This window comes from Ascaphus truei, chromosome 1 (assembly GCF_040206685.1).
Source record: "Ascaphus truei isolate aAscTru1 chromosome 1, aAscTru1.hap1, whole genome shotgun sequence".
Classification (NCBI taxonomy): Eukaryota; Metazoa; Chordata; class Amphibia; order Anura; family Ascaphidae; genus Ascaphus; species Ascaphus truei.
Window position 1 is genome coordinate 47,558,606 of NC_134483.1, and position 24,725 is coordinate 47,583,330.

Here is a 24,725-nt window from a genome sequence, read left to right on the forward strand (position 1 = left end):
TCCATTGGTTATGCCCAAGAGCTTGACCCAGAAACGCTAATGTTCTCCCAACACTAACCTTGTATTGCAGCCGGTGCCTTCTCCCCTTTAAATGCATCTCCTTTGCATTCGGATCATTAAAGCTGCATTCACACAGCTTGCAGTGGAAGCGGATAACTTTTCCTTCATCATTTCGAACCTTGAAAGAAAGAAAAAAAAAAAAAGAGAGATGCTAATCCGATGAGCACAACGTGCGTTCTCATGTTGAAAACCTGCAAGCAGGGAACCACACGTCACGTTCTGCACCTCCAGCACCGAAAGGGAGAGTGCTTTTTGGTAAAGACAGAAGTGCTGTAAACTAGTCTGATAAATGCTTTTACTGCAAGCAGCGCATTGCTGAGCTTCTGGCCTGATGGGGTTAAATATGCATTATTGCAGTTTATCAGATCTTCACAGATCCAATAAACTGCTATGAGTATTACCAACAGATTCCACCCATTTTTTTTTTAACCCTTTGGTGCCACAGCTCCTCTTAGTGCCCCATGTCCCTACGGCACATCGCGATCCTCTGAACGGTCACGTGATTGTGGAGTCACAGATTACGGGGTTGCCTACTACATCGCATTAAACGTTGCACAGAAAAAAATCTCCCCTTAGAAATGAACTAAAAAACCCATGACGTAGCCACAAAGTTGTGGCTACATCATGCGGCACTCAAAGGGTTATTACTGAATCCCTCAACATGCATATCCCAATATTTACCCATTTACACACTTTAACAAAATCAAAGATTCATTTGTGAAGACTTAATTGTTACAGACATTAAAGCAGCAATCCCACCACATTAACAATGTTATATGTGAACCAGTGGGGACCGCCTGGTTTGAGGGATATTTAGCGGTGAAGACACACACACACACACACACACACACACACACACACACACACACACACACACACACACACACACACACACACACACACACACACAGGTATTGCTGCTTTAAGATACTCTAATGCAGGCCTGTAAAGTGAAAGCCAAACTGCTCTAACTCCAAGACTATCTGGCGTTCTCCGTCTTCTCTGCAAATTCTACTCTTTCCCCTGCTGGTCCTGAAAAAATGCGAGCGGCATCAACACTGTGTTGCCATGGCAACACCCATTTTTTTCAGGAACGGTAGGGGAAAGAGTAGAATTTGAAGGGGAGAAGACTGATCGCCGGACCCCGCGGGCAGCATGTTGTGCAGGCCTGCTCTAATGCTTTTATGATATTTTTGTATTTCTGAGCAAAGAGCACATCTCAAGAAGAGTAAGCTTTACAATTGGTGTAGCAGAAGGGATTATGTAGCCATAAGAATTGCATTTCTAAGGCTAAAATGTTCCCATAGTCATTTTCTTTAGCAAACGTGTTCCCTTAGCTTCTGCAACATCATGCAGAGCTAGTGATCTAGTTTGCAGAATGCCCATTTTCACAGGTGGCACACACATCGAACAAAACTTTTTGGTCTTCAAACTAAATTATGAAAAAGTGGTTATATGTTGAGCTTGTACGTCAGGTAACTAATCTATTGTTTAGCTTTTTAGCACAGCTGCAAACAGTTGAGCTCACAATATACACTCCACCCATGTATATAACTAGGATATTCTGTGGTTTTCAACTTCCCCATAAAATACAATTGGAAAAAAAAAAAAAAAAAAGAAACAAAGTGAAACTATAAACACACCTCTTCAACATAATCATGGCCAACCGGCTGCACATCACTTTGTAGAGCAGCGAGCGTCTGCGCAGCCTCCGACATGGGGTCTATTTTTGCTTCTTGTACAGAAGCACTAGACGTAACCTTTGAATTGTCAGACATTCTGACGTCATCCATCTTGCTTGCGGTGGACTGCAGCTTGCTGCCACCTAGTTAGAAAATAGGAATAAATCATGCATTCAAGGTGTAAAACAGCACAGTTTATCCTAACCCCCGTGATGTCCAGAGGGTTGATGCAGGCTTCTTGAAAGAAAACCAGAGGGCACAGCAATCTACAGCTCGGCATTGCAAAATTATTTGGCACTAATGGGAGTACGTTCCAAAAAAAAAAAATAACAAATAAAATGAAAAAGATGATCACAGCCATCAAAATATCTAGCATGCCGCAAACGCATTCGATGTTGATGTATCAAAATATCTAGCACAACAAAAGGACTACGATACTGTGCATCTATTTTGGAAAATATACTAAATTGAAGGTGCTTTCATTTACATTCTGGACTGAGTGGATCAGGCAAAACCTTCCTTTTTCATAGTTACTTAGGTCTAAATTAAATGTACCAATTATAGTTTCAATGCAGCTCCTTTTTTCTACGAAGATGAGGATTTTTTCTTTAGCACCTTTAGTACCAATAGGATCAATAATAATGAATTTCTCATTAGATGAACTTTAACTTCATGTCCGTGTAAACTTCTGGTCACTTAAGACCTCAACGTTCAATTTGCTATATTAAACACCGGCACCAATTGCTGCTTGGTAAAAAAAATATATTTATAAAGTTGTAAATCTACTTGCCTACAAAGGTTATTTTAGGTGTCGTTATTTTCTTAACGATGCTGTTAGACGAGATGCTGGACATCTTGCTGCTGCTTGTAGTGCCGAGCGAGGAGCCTGAACTGGTGAGAAGTTTTACAGCAGGCGTGGTGACAGAGGAGCTCCCACTGGTGCTAGATGCACCGCCTGAAGGGGCTAGTTTGGAGGAAGCGGAGGTTACAGACTGGCTAACAACATTTGGTTCAGTTGATGGAATGGGTTTGCCAAGTTTGGTGTGCAGCTTCACCACCTGTTGGAAGGAGTAAAACCATTCAGTTAAAATAATTTATTTTCTCAAAGTTTAAATGTGCCCGACTTGAAAAGGATCGATTGACGCCTAACAAAAACCCCACACACAAGGAGCGCCTTACATGGAAAACAGATTTTACAAGTACAAATAGAAGGTAATTATATCAAAGTATTTGTGGGTACTAGAACCACCAAGAATTTCAGCTCTAAAAAAGTCATACAATAATACAGGGGGGGGGGGGGGGGGGGGGAAGAGAAGAGAGAACAATAAAACGGTCTACATTTCACTCCACATATTTAAAACAGGCATTGTTTAAATCCTTAAGATTCCTTAAAAGCAGCACAACAGGTTGCCTTTTTTTAGTCCTGGGTTTGAAGCAAGGGTCGTCTACGGAGCTGAACTACGTTAATTTCAGCTCCGGGACCCCCTGCTTCCAGAGAAACTTACCTCTGAAGGGGGTGCTGGTATCTCTGCTCCATTTAAATGTCCCACAGGCCATTAGGAAGCTGCAAGTGATGTCGCCATGGCTTCCCAATGGACCGCAAGAGGCGGGACATTTAAAGCCACCATTATGTTAGACCCAACAAGTCCTGGAGCTGCTATCACCAGCACCCCCATTGGCAAATATAAATACGTTTTTACAGTTCCTGGCAGAATATTCATATGCACAGATTATCTGAATGTGTACCCCAATTGCAAAATGTACCTGAAAAGGCACTACCAAACACAGTAGTGTTCTTAAACGGAAGTATGCTATTATGCACCGACACATGTATTTTATTGGATAAAGAGTTACTGATTCTTTGGTTTCATTAAGAATACCCATGGCTGCACTATCACTAACCCAGTCTGCTGTGCGTGGAGAACCCCAATGCATTGAATTATTCACCTGCATTAGCCCATGCATGCAATACACAACTGTGTATTTCTCTCGTATCTACATTACACTAAGAGAATGATAAAATATTGTTGCCCATAATGTGCCCTGCTCAGAATCGGAGCTCATCTGCACATTCCTGACAGAGATCAGAGTATGACAACCTTCTGGTGTTTTGCTCCTCTGATGTGGGCGGCGTAAGCATCTGCTCCAGTACAAGAGACGTCACAGAGCTCACAGCGTAGCTGGTTCTGGGTACCACGCACTGCTGTGCTGCTGGTGGTTGTGTTCTGGGAGGCTTTTAAGGCTGCTTCTTTTTTCTTATGTTTCTGCCCTTCCAAATGTTCCTTGTAGGTCTGTTGAAATGCAAAAATAAATAAAATCAATTAAAAGGACGAATTACCCTTTTTGGGAAAATACAACCACCACTAACACTGTAAATATCTTTCAATGTCACATAATATTATTTATCCTTAATACTAATAGAACTGTGGTATAGGAGGGTGCAGTGTTGACGGTAACAGAGTAGATAGTAAGTAGAGGGAACAAGTCCTGTAAGTAGAGGGAACAAGTCCTGTTGTGGTGTAGAAATGGCAACCATAGAAATTATTTTTCAATTACTTCTACATTTCCACAGCCGAGTTTAATTTTGCAAACGTGTTCCCCCTCACTTCTGCAATGGGATGCAGAGCTAGTGATCTGGTTTGCAAATGTAAGTTATAACAATGTATACATGATTTTCCGACAACTGAAACAAGGGAAATGTAAATCCGAGTCACACACCGCTAACAAGATCACAGACCTTACTTTTAAAGCAGCAGTTCAAGCTGCTGTTAAAAAAAAAAATCCATTCAATATGTGCACCAATACAATCTGCACTCTGAAGAGATTAATCAAGTTGCAGGTGGATCCGTTCTCCTGTATCGACCGCTTAATATTCGGCTTGGGGGTTCTTTATATCAGTTACAAAGCAGTACCCACAATGCAAAGTTGTGTGGGGAAGATCATGTGACCAGGCAGTTACTAGATACAATTGGTGCACTGCTAGATAAGAGGGCAGGGCTCAAGAGCCAGAGCCCATCTTAGAAGTGGAAAGGGGTGTGACTTTGTAAATTGTTTCTATAAAAACAAAAATGCTTCCTACATTAGAATACATTTAAAGTGTCTTTAAAAATGGGTAAATATATATAAATATATATTTTTCTCCTCTTAGTATAGAACCAATGTATTAAAAAAAAAACACATGTAGGATAATTGGAAACAAAAAGACAGCGCAAAACGCAAATAGTGAAGTAAATCAAGATATCATTACATAAAATGTAGGGATAAATATTCTGCGTACATCAAAAGAATAGAACATGAGCATTGAGTGTGCAAAGCACACAAGTTACCAATCGACAGGTAGGCGTTCAGGAATCAGGAACAGGTCCCTCTGGTAAGCGTCTCAGATTGTATCTGTATGATTCCTCCTCTGGATGAGTAACCGGTAATGGTAGATCTGCCTAGTAGGAACCCTCCCTTCGGTCGGGTGGTCTCAGGAGCATCCAAAGTTCATTTTAAAAGATTAGCACGGCAGCAGTCCTCTGACTAAACAGTGAAGGGGACCCCAACACTCTGAGTGTGCTCTAAAACCGGCACAGCAACAGCCGAGAGCGGTCACTCTCACAGCAGTGTCTTCAGTTAGAGGTGTCGTCGCTCCTTCACAGTGCGCTGTGCTATGACGTCACAATGGCGGTCTGCACAATCCAATTCACAGGGATGGAAAAAGTTCCAATGCCAGTAAACGTAGAGAATAAGCAAAAAACCTACTCCATCAGGGATTCCCTGATGAAGTAGTGTTATACTACGAAACGCGTAGGATATATTAATTACTTATGCCTAGTAGGTTTTTTGCTTATTCTCTACGTTTACTGGCATTATTGGAACTATTTTCCATCCCTGTGAATTGGATCATGCAGACCGCCATTGTGACATCATAGCACGGCGCACTGTGAAGGAGCGACGACACCTCTAACGGAAGACACTGCTGTGAGACTGACCGCTCCCGGCTGTTGTTGTGCCGGTTTTAGAGCACACTCAGAGTGTTGGGGTCCCCTTCACTGTTTAGTCAGAGGACTGCTGCCGTGCTAATCTTTTAAAATGAACTTTGGATGCTCCTGAGACCACCCGACCGAAGGGAGGGAGGGTTCCTACTGAGGCGGATCTACCATTACCAGTTACTCATCCAGAGGAGGAATCATACAGATACAATCTGAGACGCTTACCAGAGGGACCTGTTCCTGATTCCTGAACTCCTACCTGTCGATTGGTAACTTGTGTGCTTTGCACACTCAATGCTCATGTTCTATTCTTTTGATGTACGCAGAATATTTATCCCTACATTTTATGTAATATCTTTATTTACTTCACTATTTGCGTTTTGCGCTGTCTTTTTGTTTCCATTTCTCTAGTGTCAAGGGGGTGCTGGGCCACCCCCACATTTACGGCTGCAGACGCTATTAGCCACTTGTCACGGTTTTGTACAATTTTAATTATTTTATCACACTGTGGTAATATGTGGTTTTAACTATTTAGTTTAATTTTGTTTTTTTTTTGCAGTATTCACTTGCTGTATATCACTTGATACTATCACTTGTGGTTATTTAGTTGCGCACTTTAATTCTTTTTCACACATGTAGGATATTGCTTGAACTGCAACTTTAAGACGGCAAAGCATGAACATTTATAAGCCATGTCAGAACACAAAAGAAACATCACTACAGAAGGGACAAAAGGTTTCTTAAAATGCTGAATTAACAAAAAAAAATATGTAACTTTGAAAATGGATGCTGCAGTTTTCCCATATACAAAAGCCAAACATTAAATGTAAACCTTGCGGTGTATTACACATTTGTGGTGCCTTAGTCTCTTATTAGTAAAATAAAATACTGCAGTCAGAAAGAAGCACTTTTGCTGAAAAATGTTAGGATGCTCCATATAAAATGTCTAAACCCAACAAATTAGCTACAGTACATCTACTTTCTTTGCTACAACAAAATATAATATTTTTTAACCAACGAAAGAAATAACTCAACGCTCAACCTATTACAGTGAAAAAGTACGTACTAGGGTGCAATGGGTAATGAACATACATAGCACCACAAGTTAACTCAAGGTTAACATGAAGAAACCCATATGTCTGCACTCAAAGAAATTTAAACAGCCTGGGATATCAATTGTCCCACTAGGTGGAGTATAATAATTACTCCTGCCTAACGACACACTAGAGCGAGTGAAAGCTCACAAAACCAAAATAAAGAAATGTTATTAATGTAACCTCGACGACTTAAAATGAATACATAACAATTAAATAAAATCCCCTAGGGGATGGTTAATGAAAAACCCACACTGGGAAATATCAAATAGGAAGTAATCTGTTAGGTAGTACTCTATTAATACACCAGATAATATAGTATAATGTCACTGGTTGGTACTATCAAATAGGATAAAGATAGAATACTCAATGGCTAAACATATGTGACTCACATCAATCCCAGTCAATATTTTTTAACAAGATGCTTTCCAGAGAAGATCTGAAACTAGCAGTGAAAGTGTTATGAAGCACATAAGAGTAGTGTACCTGAGGCCCAGCACAGCTGATCTTACAAACATCACAGTAGTGGATCTGAGGTGGTTTGGGAGGTTGTTTCGGCTTGAGTTGTTTATTCTGAAATTGCGGCTTTTTTGTAAAGTTGGTCCCACTCCAAGCCGCGGTCGCTGCAGCAGCTGCAGCTGCCGCCGCCTGCTTCTGTTGCTGCTGCTGCTGCTGTTGATAGTAGGAGGATGCAGCTGAATACACTGCCGCTTCATATCCAGAATATGCTGCACCTTTCAAGTAAATATATTACACTATGGACAAATATGGCATAAAAAAGCAGTACCACTTTTTACAAATCATATTTGCCAGGTTTCTGGTCTTTATACAGTATTAAAAAAGGAAAAAAAGGTTGGTGGAGAATTTGATTATTTCACAGCAAGATTCTTAAAGAACAGACTAAACATATCATTCAATGTGCACAGTCCTGTAACAAACCTATCATACAGTGATCAAGCAGATACCATAAAGATGTTGTACATTGAAACAAAGGAGTTTACCAGAATAGGTAACAGCAGTTGTCCCGTATGTAGCACCCTGTGTGTACGAGGGAACCATGGTGGCTCCAGCTGCGACAGGTTGCACAGTGGAGGATACAGGATATATGGAGAAGGTAGTCGTCGCTGGACTTTGGTTCGCAGGCTTGATTGCAGTCACTTGCCGAGTCTGCTGAGCTTGAGTGTATTGTGCAGCACCCTGGCTGTAAGCAGCCTTGGGAGCAACTGCAAGAAGGAATACAGGAAGGAGAGATAGATGTTATTGTCACCCTTGGAACCAATGTCCCAGCTAGGAATGAAATTAGGGTACTAACGGAGGTATTTCAGAACTTAAGGACTGCTCTCAGTCAGGCAACAACCTCTGTGGCTTTTTCAGAAGTATTGTCAGTATGTAGGGTTGGTGAAGGCAGGACTCTCACCAGAAACGTTAATGTGTGGCTGAGGAAGTGCTGTTAATAGGTGGATATTGAATTGATTGGAAATAGCTGTTCCTGGAGATAAGAACCTATAGGAGAGAGAGCATGAATCCATCTTGATGGGGAACCAGCATACTCAAGCAGTTTGAATGCTTCAATAGCATGATTTAAAACTAGTTGAGGGGGTCATTGAAATGAGTTTAGATAAACCTAATTGGACCCTATTCTCTTTCTCCCCCCCACTCACAGGGGCAGTAATTGTGCAGGAAACACATGCAAGGGAACAGAAGGCAGCTTAAACAAAAGGATCAGCAACACAGACAGGAGGTGCATGGGAAAAAAACAGGGACTAGGAAAAGCAGTAGCAACATTTTTTTAGGCATTTTCTACAAATTTGCATACTTTAGGAAATAAAACCCAGAACTAATTTCAATAATGGAGAGATGATTTGGATATTGTAGCTGTTACCAAGACATGATACGATGGGACCAAGTTTATACTATTTAGAAAGAACAGAATAGGAAGGAATGGGGAGAGCAATGTTTGCCCTCTGTGTGATAAAAATAAGTTACTTTAATACAAAAAAAATTAGAGACAAGCACACAGTCATTTTTACATCATCTTATTGGACTAAAGGAATTGGATTAAAGTCATTAGACAGACAAATTATATATATATTTTTAAAAGGTGTGGTTATATTTTGACTGACACAAATATACAGCACTTGGCATGTTTGCCCAGAGTATGGGTGATTTTATTGGGTTAACAAAAAATAATGTGAAGACTGAGAAGCTCTTTAGTGAACCCACTTTATAATGACCTGTTATACAACTTGTAAATACACAGGCCAACTAATAGGGATCAGAATCTTACAGAAAGGCCAGGTGGCTCATTTATTCCCCAGTGACAGTTACGCTGTATCCTTCACAAATATAGCATTGAACTATTGATTTACTCATGGTTACACTATTTGGAATTAGTGGCTCAGTGATTCCTTAATTATTCATAACACTTCAGGGCAGACTAAAAGGACATCCATACGTACAGCTTGGAGGAGAGAGAAGGGAGAGGGAGATACGAATGAAACTATCAAATATGTAAAGTGTTTCAACACGGTACAAAGAGGGAAGTATATTTAAAAGAAACAAGTGCTAAAACCAATGGTTATAATCTGGAGCTGGGTGGAGGAGGCTGGCTACGAGGGAATGTGAAGTAGGCCTACTTCTTGGAAAGGGTGGTGGATTTGAGGAAGAGAGCCTCCCAGAGGTAGTAGAGGAGAACACAAAAAGAGGAAGCAAAAAGGCTTGGGATGGACACGAGGCTATCCTAAATATGAAATAAAGCAGTGGATTAAATAATGTCTGCGGTATTTCAACAGATCGGAAAATAGGCAGGACTATGGGACAAATGGTTCTTTTCCGTCTTCAAATTCCAGACATTAATATAACACGACTGAGCACACGGTAGGCTCTGTATTGCCTGAATTATTAAACTATGGTATTCAGTATTTAAGTCTGCATAAAAAGCAGCAATATTAAGTTTGCCGTACTGAAAGTGCTTTCCCAAAATATTTTGAGATTTTAAAACTTTTTTTTAAAAATGTCATATTATTTAGACCGTTACTATGCAGTGCAGGGAATACATGACAGAAAATCCCAGTTGAAAACACAGATATCCTGCATTACCTTTATTACCATGATCCCTTGCTCTAAAACATAGCTTAACGCCCTTTGCCAACTCACGCGCATACGATGGGTTGAATGCAGATCTGGCAGAGAAGGTGAACATGTGCTCAATTTCTACAGCACCGATTTCTATGCCTGATCAGTTGGAAATCAGTTCTGAAAAAACTAAGGCCACGGCAATAGTGCAGGGACACACGCGACAGAGCGCATGGCTCCGCGCTTTTGCAGAGGTCATCCGTGGCCTTTGGGATGGGGAGGCTTGCCCGTAACCCAGCCAGTCTGCCAGGGAATCGTGCACGCACCATGGCCTTCCACATTGATGTACAGTCTTTAGTTCCCGCCGCACGGACTATGGACACGGCCTAATAAAGATGTGTGATCACCTACCTGTTTGATAGTATTGTTCAGCCACAGAAGGCTGCGGCTGGGCTACAGCAGCAGCTACTGCAGCAGCAGTTGCAGATGACTGCTGGTAGTACTGCTTGCTGTCGTATGCTATGGCGGGGGCAGTGGATCTCACATACGAATAAGAGTCCTAGTTTCAAACAAAAGGAAAAAAAAGTAGCATCATGTTTGGATATTATCCCAGGTAAAACACTGACTGCCACCATCATGCTCATAATGGATTAACATGGTAGACAAAGTCAAACAGAGCTATTGACGCAACAGTTTTTAAAACACACAGAAATTCTCCTTTTGCATCTAGTGTTTCTTCACGAGAGTCACACATGTACTAATAGGAATCTAAGTTGAATTGTCATTAAATATCAAACATTATCCTTAGTAAGAGCAATGAATGACAAGACACACATATACATTTGGTCTTATGTTTTACTGCAGGAGTACGCAAACTTCTTGAGCTGCGCACCCCTCCCAGCAGCCGCAGCGTTCGCCCCCTCTCCAAAGACTCTGCGTCAAATGACGCCGTGTGTCATGTGACGTCATCCTGCCGCATCATTTGACGTGCGTTGCCATGGCGCGTCATGTCACATGACCCCGCCTTGCCAAAGACCCGGCAGAGAGCATGACAGAGTTCTCACCCGTCATTTCATTTAAATGCCATGGGGAAGAGCGCGGGGCCTCTATAACAGCCGCGCACCTCCCCAAGAAATTCTCGTGTCCCCAGGTTTGCGCACCGCTGTTTTACGGTATGCTTCCGCCACTAACCTGGTAATTCTGTGTTGTAACTGGAGGAGGCGGTGGTGGAACTTCCTGCTGCCTCTGGGCATAGCCATAGTCTGTTGCTGTATGAGCTGTAGGGTAACCACCATACGCAGCTGTAGCAGCGGCTGAGACAGCAACAGGGGAGGGCCGAGCTACCGCAACAGTGGCTGCTGCTGGGGCATAGGCGGCTGTGACTGTGTGAGCAGCTACGGGAGCCTGATGGACTGTGTAGCTTGCCACGGTCGTTGGGTGGGAATAGGCTACACCAGTTTGCGGCTGTTGGCTAGAGATAAAAAAATTTTTAAAAAAAGGGAATATTAGTACAAATGTCCCTAATTATTAACATTAGAAGCATTACAACCATAAAATATAATCTATTAAGAAAGTTGAGTGTGACAAATAAGGGTGGCGGGGGGGTCTGAAGTAACAGCACTAGGATCTAAGCAGCCATTTTTGTGTCATCCATTTTGTAATCTGTCTGTATGAAAGCTGCATGGAATGAAAGTTTGAGTTTTGAAAGAAATATTTTTCTTTTTCTTCTTTTGCTCTCAGAACATTTTGTTGATATTAAGCCATTCGCTAGCTGCAAACCTTGGAGAAAATAAGCCGTTGTGAAACTAGACAAAGATAATAGTCACTTCTCACATTTAAAGTCGTAGAAATACAGGGAAGGGTCTCATGGTCAAATGTACCCCTGCAAGAAATACACAAACATAGCAGACCGCAACGTATGTAAAGGAAAGGTTACGAGCTTGCATAATGATTTTCTCGCTGACTCCATTTTTTGTTATTCTTATGCATTTAATGTTATTAAATTAATGTTCATTCATATTTGTTTAGTTTATACGCATATGTAATGACGCACAAGCCACCTCATGAAGGGGGTGTGAGCTTTAGTTTTAGGGTATAAATATGTCTTGTAGGCCATATACCTGGCAGAGCTTTTGTTTATAAATCTGTCTCCTGTGTGCACTTGAACGCAATAAACTCATTTGTCATTCTGCAATTTAACCCTCAACCTGTTTTTTTATTCACGCTTTCATACTATGTATAAAGTAACTCTTTGACAAAGCGCTATTGTAGCGTGAAACACGTTAGAGTGGTGTTCTGCACCTGCTCTGTAGCATGTGTTCACGGTTTCAATAAAAGATTTTTTGATCGGATCCATGATTGCTGCCCCCACTTTTTTCTATCCTGGCTGTTCTCCGTCGCATCCTTCCACGGATCTCCACTTCTATCTCAACTATACTACGTGAGGCACGCTCTGGATTTGGTTGCCGCACCAAGTATGCGAGTTATTTCTTTTTTTCATTACAATGTCACTACTGTACCCTGGCTGGTGTACTATGCTCTAGGGTGTGTATCCAAGTGTAGTGGTTCAGACAGGGCTGTTTTATTTACAGGCCTTGGTCTTTTCACACACTGAATAGGATCTCTCATTGCATTTGCCACCTACATAGGCACTTCATTGTGACTCTCACTAAGGTGCTGCTCTCATATGCATTTCCTGCAGGAACTTTCTAATTTCATTATACCAACCTTCCCTTATTTTGGAAGCACCGTTATTGAGGACTTTGTACCTTTTTTCAACTATACAATGCTAGAACACTCTTATTTCATGTACTGCAAAACTGATACAAATGGGCTTGTGTTTTCTGAATAGATTAAACGCAGACAAATACCCCCACCTTCACATTTTAGACCGTTATAGTTACTGTAAAGAATTATACTCTTGACCGCCCTATCTACTATTTTTATGCCATGTACACTTACAGGCAGTATAATGACTTAATTCTTACACTATTACTGTTGCAGATTTTCTTTTCACTACCATATGATACTATTAAAATGTATACATTATACAGGCAGAAATGTGCAGTTTTTTTTACTTGTTAGCATTTTACGTAAATTAAATACATTGCTTTCTATCTTTACTGGATACACACACAGATAAATTAAGCCCTGTGAGAGTACATCAGACCTAGATCTATGAAACCATCACATATTTCCTCACAGGGCAGATAGAGCGATAGAGATATATATATAAAATTCTGAATAAAAACAAGACAAAGCGTCACAAATAAACTCACTAATGGATTCAAACAGCTTTCCTGCTTACATTTCTAGTCAATTATTTATACCTTACAACATAGCAGCTGCAGTTTCCTTAAATATTTTACTGAAGATTAGACTGGGATATATCTTTACGGTTGAGATGATAGCTTCATATTTACCTTTTGCTTCCCCACAATTTGCACATTCTGCAAGTACAATAACTTAAATAGCCATGAAATGTGTGCTGGTATAGAAGTTAAAGCCATAGAAGTTGTCTTTGGCTGATGCACTTCTAGAACCATATTTAGTTTAGCAAACATGTTCCCCTCGCTCCAGCAACAGCATGCTGTGCTAGTGATCTTGCTTGCAAATATTTCGTTTTAGATCACACATCTTAATTTCATTATAAAAGAGCATGTAACAATAGCAAAACTGAAAAGATATATTACCTATACTGGGCAGCACCACCATGGGTAAATCCAAAGTAATTGCCAGTAGCCATTTTTGCTTCTTCACCTAGCCGGCTGGGCACTGTGGGTTTCCAAGGATTGAAAGAACAGAGAAAGAAATACATTTGAGAACGAAGCTCACATGTAGAAAAAAAAATCATACATACGAAAAATGCACCAATACAAGACATTCTTTTCAATGGTAAGAAATAATTTATATAAAAAAAGTTTCTCATTATGGAGGCACAGTGTATGTTTCTCTTCACCAGTTTCATTTGTTCCTCCACATACTTTAATTAATTAAAAAAAAAAAATTCCCAATATTTTATAAAAATGAATCCTAAACCTAAATTAACAGAGCCCCCTACATTTGCAGACTTGTGATTGCTGCTTGAAGCAATCAAATAAACACCATGGCTCTGCGCCCAAAGAAAACACAAGTGCAGGGGGCTTCACTTTTAATAGGGCCGCCCGCACCTTCAGAAAAATGCAGTTTTCCCATGATGTACCAGGTAAGTGCATAGAGCAAGGGTGGGCAACTCCAGGCCTCAAGGTCTACGTTTTTAGGATATCCCTGCTTCAGCACGGATGGCTCAGTCGAAGAATGTACCACCTATGCTGAAGCAGGGATATCCTGAAAACCGGACCTGTTGGTGACCCTTGAGGACTGGAGCTGCCCAGCCCTGCAGTAGAGCCTCTAGCGTGCCACGGCTGGTGATGGATCAGGCATATTATAAGGGCACTGAAAAAGTTGATATGGCAGCTAAGCCCCTCTCACCTTGGTGCCATTAGTACATCTCAAAGAACCTGATCTGAGAAAACTATGATAAGATTTTTTTTCCCCCTGAGAAAATACTTTGCCGTCTGAAGGGGAAACGGATTATAATTAATGTGAGGTGCCGTGTGAACTGAACTGAAGGCCTTATTTTAAAACAAATTAAAAAAAAAAACATAAAGGAAAATAAATAAATAAAAATAAGATGGGCTTTAACACTTGGGTTGCCAGGGAAGCTGTCTCTGGCAAACCACAAATCACATGGCAGATGCTCAACCCGGAAGCATCACCCTTCTCTTCCATTTCCCTGCAGGACGCGATCTCCACTAGAAAACGAGCACTATGCCGGCATGATGAATCCACCGTGGTAATGGAGACCGTGAGTGCCAGACCCCATGAAATTGTGAATACAGCTTGGGGCACCCAAAAGGTTAAAGAGCATAGCGCACAGAGCGCATTTTAGAAATGGGTCTTATTGGGACTCTAAGTCATCACCATGGCAGCAGCCCTTTTCTGAAATAAAGATATTCGTTATAGTTATGTTTCCATATTGTTTGTATGATATTTCGATCGTATGATTGCACGTGAGCGATATGTTTACAGTGTGTAGAAGTTTCCTCGTCTTCAAGCGTACTTTACTTTCCTGCAACTTTTTAAGGGATGATACCGATTTTGCAAATAAAGTAATGATAATTATGAGTTGAAAAAAAAAATTTGGGGGAGAATTTGGAGAAGTGAGGCAAATGTACATTTAGGACACCTCCTTAAATGTAACGTATCTATGTTAACTATAATCTTACCCCTAATAGAATACGTAAATGATTCTCTAGCTAGAGGCATGATGTATATTCAGCATTACTTACCATAGGTGAAGGAAACAACTGGGCATATGGGAATCATTGTTTCTTCCTTTTGTTGACAGATTATGTAGAATTTTAGCTCCTGGTCATAACTCACACAGACAAGTGTGTGAATTCACTGATCCTGCGCAGAACCTGTTTAGTGAAGATGTACAAATTCTGTTAGTAGTAAGTCGTAAGATTGTTTCTGGGCAGTGTAAAAAAATTACAATTTCCAGCATTAAACAAAGAGGCTATAAGAAGCTTGTTTTAATCCAATTGCTTCTTCAGAGCAGACTAATAATTTGAGAACTCTGGAGATGTTGCTTTATCACTGAAAGGAAGAAAGGTTACTACGCTGGTGCTGTGCTATATCAACCAAGACACCAAATGTTAAATCCCAAGACAAATGGCATAACCCAGCAAGATAAACAACCTACTGTAAAGTCACAAACTATATATGAGTAAATGGAGGGTACATTACTTTAATGTCGCATACAAACGCATGGCACTGCATTACTTTGTTTTTTCCTAGGAAAGTGAATGCAGCATATCTGAACTGTACAAAAAGATAATACCTACAGGCATAGAATGTCAGTGCCACATTCTGAACAAAAGTATTTTAACCCATAAATAAAAAATAGAAAGTCTTAAATGGTCGTGCATTTGAGACGACCTTGACAAGCCCGAACCATTGTGTTAACCAGGGTAAACTAGCAAACAATTCAATTACTTACAGTTAATAATAGTAGCCCTAGTCTGTGTCAAAGTTTTTGTTGGATCACAGACTCAAAGAATGAGGAACAATGATTGGACGTGGGTGGGGGGTGTGTGTGTGGGGGGGTGTGGGTGTGTGTGTGTGTGTGTGTGAGGGGGTGGGTGTGTGGGAGGGGGTGGGTGTGTGGGAGGGGGTGGGTGGGTGTGTGGGAGGGGGTGGGTCAGTGTGTGAGGGTGTCTGGGGGGGTCAGTCAGTGTGCGTGGGGGTCTGGGGGGGGTCAGTCAGTGTGCGTGGGGGTCTGGGGGGGTCAGTCAGTGTGCGTGGGGGTCAGTCAGTGTGCGTGGGGTTCTGGGGGGGTCAGTCAGTGTATGTTGGGGTCTGGGGGGGTCAGTCAGTGTGTGTGGGAGTCTGGGGGGGTCAGTCAGTGTGTGTGGGAGTCTGGGGGGGGTCAGTGACGCAAATTCTGCACACACACCCCCCCGCGGGGTACATGCGCCCGGCACGGGCATGAGTGACCGAGCCCCTGTGCCGCGTGGGTTGCGCCCGGGTTTGCGCCGTGTGCCACCGCTTCCTGGGGGCGCAGGGGGCCCGCGAACACCCGCGTCAGTGGAGGGCTGAATGGCGCCGCTGCCAATGGGCGTTAGGAGCGTGTGGGTGGAACGACGCCGCTGCCAGCCGCTTCTGCGCATGTGTGGCGTCCGTCAGCGGCGCCATCACAACTGCGCATGCGCGGCATGGCAGCGGTCGTGGAACAGTTAGGTGGGCCGTTAGGAGCGGCGGCGGCGATACCGCCGCATATGTCAGCAGCCGGGTGTGTGTGGGGTGTGGCGGCGATTAGGAGCGGCGCCGGCAGCTATCGCCGTATGTGACAGGGGACGTGCGAGCGGAGCGGCGTCCATTACGTGACGTCACTTCCGTTTCACATTTCGCCCCCCATCTATCCAGTTTTGCTCTATCAGGACTAGGTGCCACGAAAGAAGTTTCAGTTCAAAAAAACAAATGTTGCCTCCTGCTTACCGCCAATGTCCTAAGACATCTTGCGGCCATGTCATTTAGCCACCAGCCGGTTCCCCGCCAAGGTAATGTATACCATAGCCCAACCTACCCTAAAACCACTTAACCTTAAGTCCTTACAGTAACCCATTAACCCCGTATAACGCTAATATTTACCCTTAAAACCCATAACCCCCCCCAAAAAAAACAACAACAACTCACCTTAACAATCTTAACCGTACCCCATTACCTTACCCCTTGCCATAAAATCCCCAACGCTAATCACTTGCAGTAGGGACGAAACAGGCGGCGGCTAAAGGTCTCATTCCGACCAACAACGTCTCGTACAATATAGTTTCTGATAAAGGTTGAATGTCTAAACATTTGGATTAATTTAAAAGCCCAGTCCTATCACAAAAAAATAAATTAAATTATATATTCCGCATGAACGTACGCAATGGGACCGGAGCATGTATGTAAAGTGAAAATGTACAAAGTGAAGCACTACCTTTTTTCCACTTATCGATGCATGTACTGTACTGCAATAGTCATATACGTACATAACTGATGTAAATAACGCATATGTAACAGGCTCTATAGTCTCCCCGCTTGTGCAGAGCTCGGTACAGGTAGGGAGCTGGTATTGCTGTTCAGGATGTGGCGACAGGCGCATGCGCGAGCTGCCGTTTGCCGATTGGGCGATATGTCCTTACTCGCGAGTGTACTTAAAGTGAGTGTCCTTAAACCGGGGTGTGCCTGTATATTTTTTTTTTAAGAAAAAAATCCAGCGCTCCTCTAATTACTATGAATTCCATAGGACAACTTCAGCTCTATTCGTTCTCTCACAAGGACAGTGTGGGATAAAGCGCCAGAGACAATCCCGATTTATGCACCGCGGTACTAGCATCGGACGGTCCCCTTTCCTGCACTGCGCTGCTGCCTGTGGCAGTCTCCAGTAACCATTATCTGTTTCATAGCCAATGAGAGTTTTTATCATGCACCAGGCAAGTCAGGAGTCTTGCAGATTTTTTTTGTTGTAATATCCATAAATCCACATTTTTTTACATTAAGACACTATTGAGCATGCGCTGTGTGTGTGTGTGTGTGTGTGTACATCTAAACAAACAACTTGAAATTAACTGATTTAGTCACGCTCATCCACAATAGTGAGCAATGCTTTCTACCTGGATTCCAAATGTACATGATATATACTAACCTAATACAGTACAACTATAGAGAACACAGGAAATTATGACCACAGGGAAAAACATTACAGAATAAATCCCCTCCAGAAGCTTATAGGCATTCAACACATACTAAAATGTATCTTGTGCCTGTCCTGCTTTTTCTTCTGCTGGTGTTAAAAACATGAATATTATAAATCTTTAGCTTACTAGGTTACCATGGTAACCTTTAAAAGAACAAATACAGGGAATTTCATTTTCCCCTTCTGTACACTTAATATTTCAAGCACTCACAGGGCACTCTCAAACTGTAAGCCACAAGATAATGGATGCATACCGTCCAAAAGGAGTACAAGAACAAAAAAAATGACAGGCACTCCACAGCAAAACAGTGATGTTTAATGAAAACGGTTCGGCTCATACATGAGCATTTCTCCCCTATATATTAGGGTTAGTCAAAAATGTAAAATTTTAAGAACCAATGTTGGAGTGGATGGGGTTCACACAGCGTGCAGCTGTTCTGATCTAACCTCCCACCGCTCAATCTTGGCTTCTAAAAGCTCTCCTCCAACCGCATGCGCACACACTGTTAATGATATTCAAAACCTATGCCAGACTAGGTGTACTTTACAGGAAAAAGTCATCCCTAAGGCTGCGTCCAGGGTGCCTTCTCGCTTGCTGAGGCGCGCGGAGGCTGAGGGAAAGCGGATGCTTTCCATGGCCTTGGTCCGCGCACCGTGTCGGGGCGTGCCAGTGACGTCACGGAGCTGGTTCGCCCTCATTGGGTGTGTGTGTGGGGGGGGTCAGTGTGTGTGTGGGGGGGTGTGGGTGGGTCAGTCAGTGTGTGTGTGGGGGGGTGTGGGTGGGTCAGTCAGTGTGTGGGGGGGGTGGGTCAGTCAGTGGGGGGGGGTCAGTCAGTGTGTGGGGGGGGTAGGTGGGTCAGTCAGTGTGGGGGGGGGGGAGTGGGTGGGTCAGTCAGTCTGTGGGGGGGGGGTGGGTGGGTGAGTCAGTGTGTGGGGGTGGGTGGGTGGGTGGGTGGGTCAGTCAGTGTGTGGGGGGGTGGGTCAGTCAGTGTGTGGGGGAGGGTGAGTGGGTGGGTCAGTCACTGTGTGGGGGGGGGAGGGTGGGTGGGTCAGTCAGTGTGTGTGGGGGGGGGGAGGGGGGGGGGTCAGTCAGTGTGTGGGGGGGGGGGTGGGTCAGTCAGTGTGTGGGGGGGGGGGTGGGTCAGTCAGTGTGTGGGGGGGGTGGGTGGGGTCAGTCAGTGTGTGTGGGGGGTCAGTCAGTGTGTGGGGGTGTGTGTCAGTGTGTGTGTGTGTCAGTCAGTGTGTATGTGAGTCAGTGTGTGTATGTGAGTCAGCATGTGTGTATGTGTCATTGTGTATGTATGTGTGTGTGCGTCCTGCCCCCCTCTCTCCTGACTCTCCCCCCAGCACACTTGTCCTCCCCCCAGCACCCTTATCCTTTCCCTGCACCCAGACCCTTTCAGCAGTCCGCCCCCCCGCCCCCCCCCCCCCCCATTCCTACCAGATCGCGGCACAGAGGAGATGGAGGCAGTGTCGGCGGGGGGAGAGGGAGAAGCGCGTCATCGTCAGCTGGAGCCGACTCGGAGGCTTCTGATGGTGCTGTGGGGGACGCAGCGCACTCATCACCCGCCTCCTCCCCCCCCATTACCGGAGCAGTTCTATGCCTCGGCCGGGGCATGCACCGGGAGGAGAGGCCGCAGGAGATCAGTGCCTGCATAGAGCCCCGGGGAGCAGTGTGGGCTTCAGTGTCCCTGTGAGGAGAGTCATGGCGTCTCGAGCGTCGCCATGACTACCGGGCATGCGCAGCATATCAATGGGCGGGGAACGGGCGGGGAATCAGCGGCGCCGTCACAACTGCGCATGCGCGGCATGGCAGCGGCCGTTAGGAGCGGCGGCTATTGCCGCCGCATATGTCACGATGTGTGTGTGGGGGGGGCGATTAGGAGCGGCGGCGGCGGCGATACTGATTTGTGGAACGGGTGTGATGTCAGTGTTGGGGTCGGGCTGAGCCAGAACACAGCCCGGCCTCAACTGCCAGCACTGACGTCACATCCGTTTCATTTCTGTCTCCACAATTCTTTTTTGTCCCATCACGAATGAGGTGCCACTAAGGAAGTTTCACTTCAACAAGAGGCAACTCTCAATGTATTACTTCCTGGTAAAACATTTTATAAATAAAATGTACATCTTTGCTCCTACCTCACCTACCCACTACCTCACCGACAAGGACCTCAGAGTGAGTCGGGCACAGTGCTGAAGCTCTTGCATCTCTCCCCTGCAGCCGTCATGCGCTCCTGTTCCCCCGCACTACAACAATTGTAGACAGCTACCCCACTCAATACCAAAGTGTATTTGCTGTGCTAAACCAATTTGCAGTCAGAGGAGAAGACTACAATACTTTGGCGCAGACCCGATACAAAAGAAATATCCAACTGAACAGTTTTAGATATATCTTTTCAACGTTTAATGCTTCCACAGTAGCCAAAAGATTTGAAGATCATTTTCTAAAGTTCTCTAATCTAATGTCAGGGTACAATTTGATGCAAGGTTTCTCTGTGTTCCTTTAAATCATGACATCACCATTAGGCTTCGTCCATGGTTATTGCTGGTGGAGGCACGCTGAGGCTGAGGGAAAGTGGGTGCTTTCCCTGGCCTTAGACAGCACGCCATCCGTGGGGGTGTCGGCGGGCGGGCCAGTGTCGTCACGGAGCTGGTTCGCCCTCATTGGGCGAACCGTTCACGTGACCGGCCCTGTGCTCCGGCAAGCGCGAAGATTTAAAATGTCCCTAAGACCTACGCTTCCGCGCGCTTGCGGAAGCGTAGACGAGCCCCTACTAAAGCCGCTCTTATTGCGGCTGTAGGGGCTCAGTGCCGAACGGAAGCGCGCCTCTGCCCGCAAGCACTATCCATGGACGCGGCCTTAGACTGATAGTCTGAAGGGAAGTAAACGCCTAAATAGACAATTTTAGATGACAAGTAAAACATTTATTCTAAAAACACCCTTAAAGTAATGTTTCCCGTTTATTTCCTATGAAACCTGAATACATTTGTTTTACTTGGGTCCTATGCAATTATAAAATTATCTGGTACACTTACTCTTCTCTATATTTAACCAATGGTGACAATTAATCTACACAAATGAAACAAAGCATGGTTTAATGATGTGGCTGTACTCGTGAGTACAAAAACAGTTATGAAAAGGAAACAGTAAAGATCACTCAAGCATTTCATTAAAGAGATTAGCGATGTACCGAGTACCTGGAATTACCCGATACCCGGTAGGTTTTCAGCTACCCGGACCCGGCAACTGAGAAGTGGGCCTGGCGCCGGTAATACCCGGCGTCGGGTAATGTCAGGGTAGCTGAAAAATACATCACTTACCTGCTGTCAGCAACAGAAGGCGAGGAAGACGGCGGCCGGCATCTAGGTCCTGTGCCGGTGGCAGCATCAGAAGTGTCTGTCCAATAGGAACGCTTTATGCTCCGGTCACATGGTTCCCCAGCTCTCACTACTATGGAGTCCTGCAGCTCCCGCGCCGGCTGAACACAGACTGCTGATGCTGCCACCGGCACAGGACCTCTGCTGACCTGCCTAGATGTCGCCGTCTTCCTCCATCCCCAGGTAAGTGCCAACCGGGTACCCGGCCGGGTAGATCATTTCATTTTGGCCGGTACCCGTTAACCGTATGTTTTTTTTTAATTAGGACCCGGTCCAACACTAATAGAGATGTTTAAAAATATGCATAAATCAGTGAGCTATTTTTATTTAGACAAATATATCTAACATAATAAAGAGGCAACACAAGATAGGCAAAAAAAATGACCCTTGAAGCTGCAGACCAAGCATTATCCTACTTCTTTTTTTTTTTTAATACAAATCAGGTCTGTACTATGAGAAAATACTTGTAACATTTTTTTAACCACTCCGAAATATATTTTTAGTGTATTATAATGCATGAAGCGTTTTATTTCTATAGCATCCATTTACAAAGTCATATCCCTTTCCTCTTCTTAAACAGGCTCTGGCACACCCCTTTATGAGCCCTGTTCTCTCTATGGCCTCGGGCATGGTCAGCGCTTAGGCGCGCTGGTGCTTACCAGTGAGCCCCTACAGCCGCAATCAGAACGGCTTTAGTAGGGGCTCGCCTACGCTTCCGCAAGCGTGCGGAAGCTCCTCTTCTGCTGCACTGACAGCTATTTAGCGAACCAGAGCCAAATCTTCACCGATCGGTCGACAACTTAGCTAATTACTTATTGTGTGTATTGTATTGATGCACATATTAAAGGGGGGAAAATAAATAAATAGCAGCGTGGACTGCTGCTTTTAAGTACAATGTTCACTTGTTTGCTGCCCATTACAATGGAAATGCTTCTTTTCGCTTTTGTTCTGTATAATTCTAACAGTATCTAGTAATTATATGTCATTTGTGGTTAATAATGGAAGTATAATTAGTTTAAGCTTCAAATGAGAACAATTTACCTATATGTACAACAATTCACAAAAACAGACATACCACAAGAAATAAGGTAAAGATTGTAAAAAACAAAAATGTTTTGGATAAAAACATTACATCTTTAAAAATACTTATACTGGTCTTTTTTGTAAAAAGATATAGATATATAGATATACCCATTACACATGCCACTAGTTAGTTCACTTTGGTCATTGAAGGGACAGCTCCTTTAAAATATGCAACTCCCATTACTTCATGTTGGTCCTCAGCGGGACTGAACCTTTGAATACCCGACAAGCCTTAAATCTGCATTGCATCATCTTGCGATAAGTATAGATCAATTTCTAAGATGTAAATTTGGTTTGTTATGCTCAGCAAATCTCAGCCTACACACTGTAGCTCATAGTTCTGACTGATTTCTCTTATGTTACCGGCAGGTAGAGATAGTCAATGTCAGCTCTGTCCAAGGGCACAGGTTATTATAATGGCCGTCGTCAGATGTATGTTGATCCCATACAGTGAAAGTAAACATAAGATTTGACCAATATCTTTAAAGTAAAACGTTTTTACTTTGTGTTACATTTCTCTAAGAAAGCAAATTACATGGATAATAAGCAATAGCATATTTTTGACCACTATGTGCAACTGTCCCTTTAAGACACAAGAGCCATCACTGTTAAAGAGTATTGAAACATCCTGCAATAGTTAATATTAGGATATGCTATAGCTTTAAAATCGGATGCTAACTTGTGCATGGCAATTACTGGGAAATATGTAAAATATACTGCATTTTCTAGGAGCACAAAGACCAGGAAACTGCTGTTATAAGTACTGTGCAGGGCTATAAAGAGTTGGACATTATAAAACTGTTCTATGAACTTTTCAAATTGAAATTTACCTCTAAAAAGCCCTCAAATAGTATTTTATGTTGCCCCATTATGTAGAAAGCTATTGGATAATAATGCTGTGACGTATATGAATGGGATAACAAATGAACCATTTACAAAAATATATATATTTCAGGTAACTAGTAGGTAGAATGAGATAACAGTCTTTAAAACTAAGGCACAGCTAACTAGGAGAAAATAAAAACAGTGCCACACTAAGAAAAATATTTAAGACTTGAAATACTCAAATCCCTCAGTGATACAACACTTTCTGGCATTTTTATGATATGTACAAAATGGATGCACATTTAGAAACAAATTGAAGTGTGCAATGAATAATAAAATACTGTACACACTTCAGTAAAGGCCAACTACCTGATCAAATAAAGCAGTGGATCTGTAAATAAAAGGTGAAATAATTTGGGTTGATTTAAAATTATTTATGGAACTGCACCACCTTTAATAAATGAAAATATTTAGTAATGTTGCACACTCATTTGAAGACATTATCACTAACTTTGCAGTGCTTTTTATAAAAGCATGAATTTCCAGTTGAATTAACACTTCAAGTATAAAGTTAGACACTGGGCAGAATTATTTTTATAATTATAGCATGTTCTTGTATTACGTAGAGCTTTAGAGACATTTTGCGGGCACAGGTCCCAGCCCCGAAGAGCTTACAATCTATGTTTTGGTGCCTGAGGCACAGGGATAAAGTGACTTGCCCAAGGTCACAAGGAGTCGACACTGGGAATTGAACCAGGCTCCCCTGCTTCAAAACTCTCAGTTCCAGTCAGTGTCTCACTGAGCCACTCCCTATCTTTAAAACATTTAAACATGCAAACGGTGTGTAATATTATAATAAGATATAACGATCAGTGTGCAACACAACTGGCATTTTTTGTATCCCCCAAAAAAGATCTGTGGTGGATTTAAGATTTTCATGATGCAGCAGTTTAGTCAGACAAACCCCATTGTACAGAACGACAAAACAAAATAATCTGTTGCACATTCAAATGCACCAAAAAAATAAATAAAAAGATAAATACGTGTGAAAATGTTTATTTTGACAAATAAAATGCTGCTGCCCGACTCATCCAGCATCTCTCATTGTTTTTCATTAATATAGATTAAACCTTTTGACATATCGCCTACAGAGACGAATCTGATTTTGGACAGGGACGGTCAATGTTTATGTTGGTATTTAATGCCCCCCACCTTTGTATCACACTTCCCGGTGCTATATTGAACATTATTTGCAAATGGTGCTTGGCCC

General features: G+C 43.0%; 1 protein-coding gene and 3 non-coding genes across 9 annotated transcripts in view; all 4 read right to left on the bottom strand.

The window, feature by feature from the left end:
- The window catches only part of ZFR (zinc finger RNA binding protein), a 38,741-nt gene that overhangs the window by 12,805 nt on the left and 1,211 nt on the right, over positions 1 to 24,725 (bottom strand). For 5 of the 6 annotated variants that reach the window (XM_075587605.1, XM_075587588.1, XM_075587614.1 and 2 more), the window contains exons 2-11: positions 15,216 to 15,347; positions 13,578 to 13,659; positions 11,077 to 11,356; positions 10,297 to 10,444; positions 7,812 to 8,033; positions 7,297 to 7,544; positions 3,842 to 4,033; positions 2,533 to 2,800; positions 1,704 to 1,885; positions 59 to 178 (exon numbers count right to left, since the gene is read on the bottom strand). In XM_075587605.1, coding sequence (XP_075443720.1) covers positions 59 to 178; positions 1,704 to 1,885; positions 2,533 to 2,800; positions 3,842 to 4,033; positions 7,297 to 7,544; positions 7,812 to 8,033; positions 10,297 to 10,444; positions 11,077 to 11,356; positions 13,578 to 13,659; positions 15,216 to 15,252 — 1,779 coding nt within the window. In that variant the 5' untranslated portion in view covers positions 15,253 to 15,347. The remainder of the gene's footprint in view (positions 1 to 58; positions 179 to 1,703; positions 1,886 to 2,532; positions 2,801 to 3,841; positions 4,034 to 7,296; positions 7,545 to 7,811; positions 8,034 to 10,296; positions 10,445 to 11,076; positions 11,357 to 13,577; positions 13,660 to 15,215; positions 15,348 to 24,725) is intronic. The other variant, XM_075587620.1, reaches the window with a different exon arrangement.
- On the bottom strand, positions 1,303 to 1,437 carry LOC142473297 (small nucleolar RNA SNORA66). The gene has a single exon (XR_012790028.1). It is a non-coding gene; the product is annotated as a small nucleolar RNA SNORA66 (small nucleolar RNA).
- On the bottom strand, positions 4,250 to 4,387 carry LOC142473305 (small nucleolar RNA SNORA66). The gene has a single exon (XR_012790029.1). It is a non-coding gene; the product is annotated as a small nucleolar RNA SNORA66 (small nucleolar RNA).
- Positions 13,366 to 13,498, bottom strand: LOC142473292 (small nucleolar RNA SNORA66). Its single transcript, XR_012790026.1, has one exon. It is a non-coding gene; the product is annotated as a small nucleolar RNA SNORA66 (small nucleolar RNA).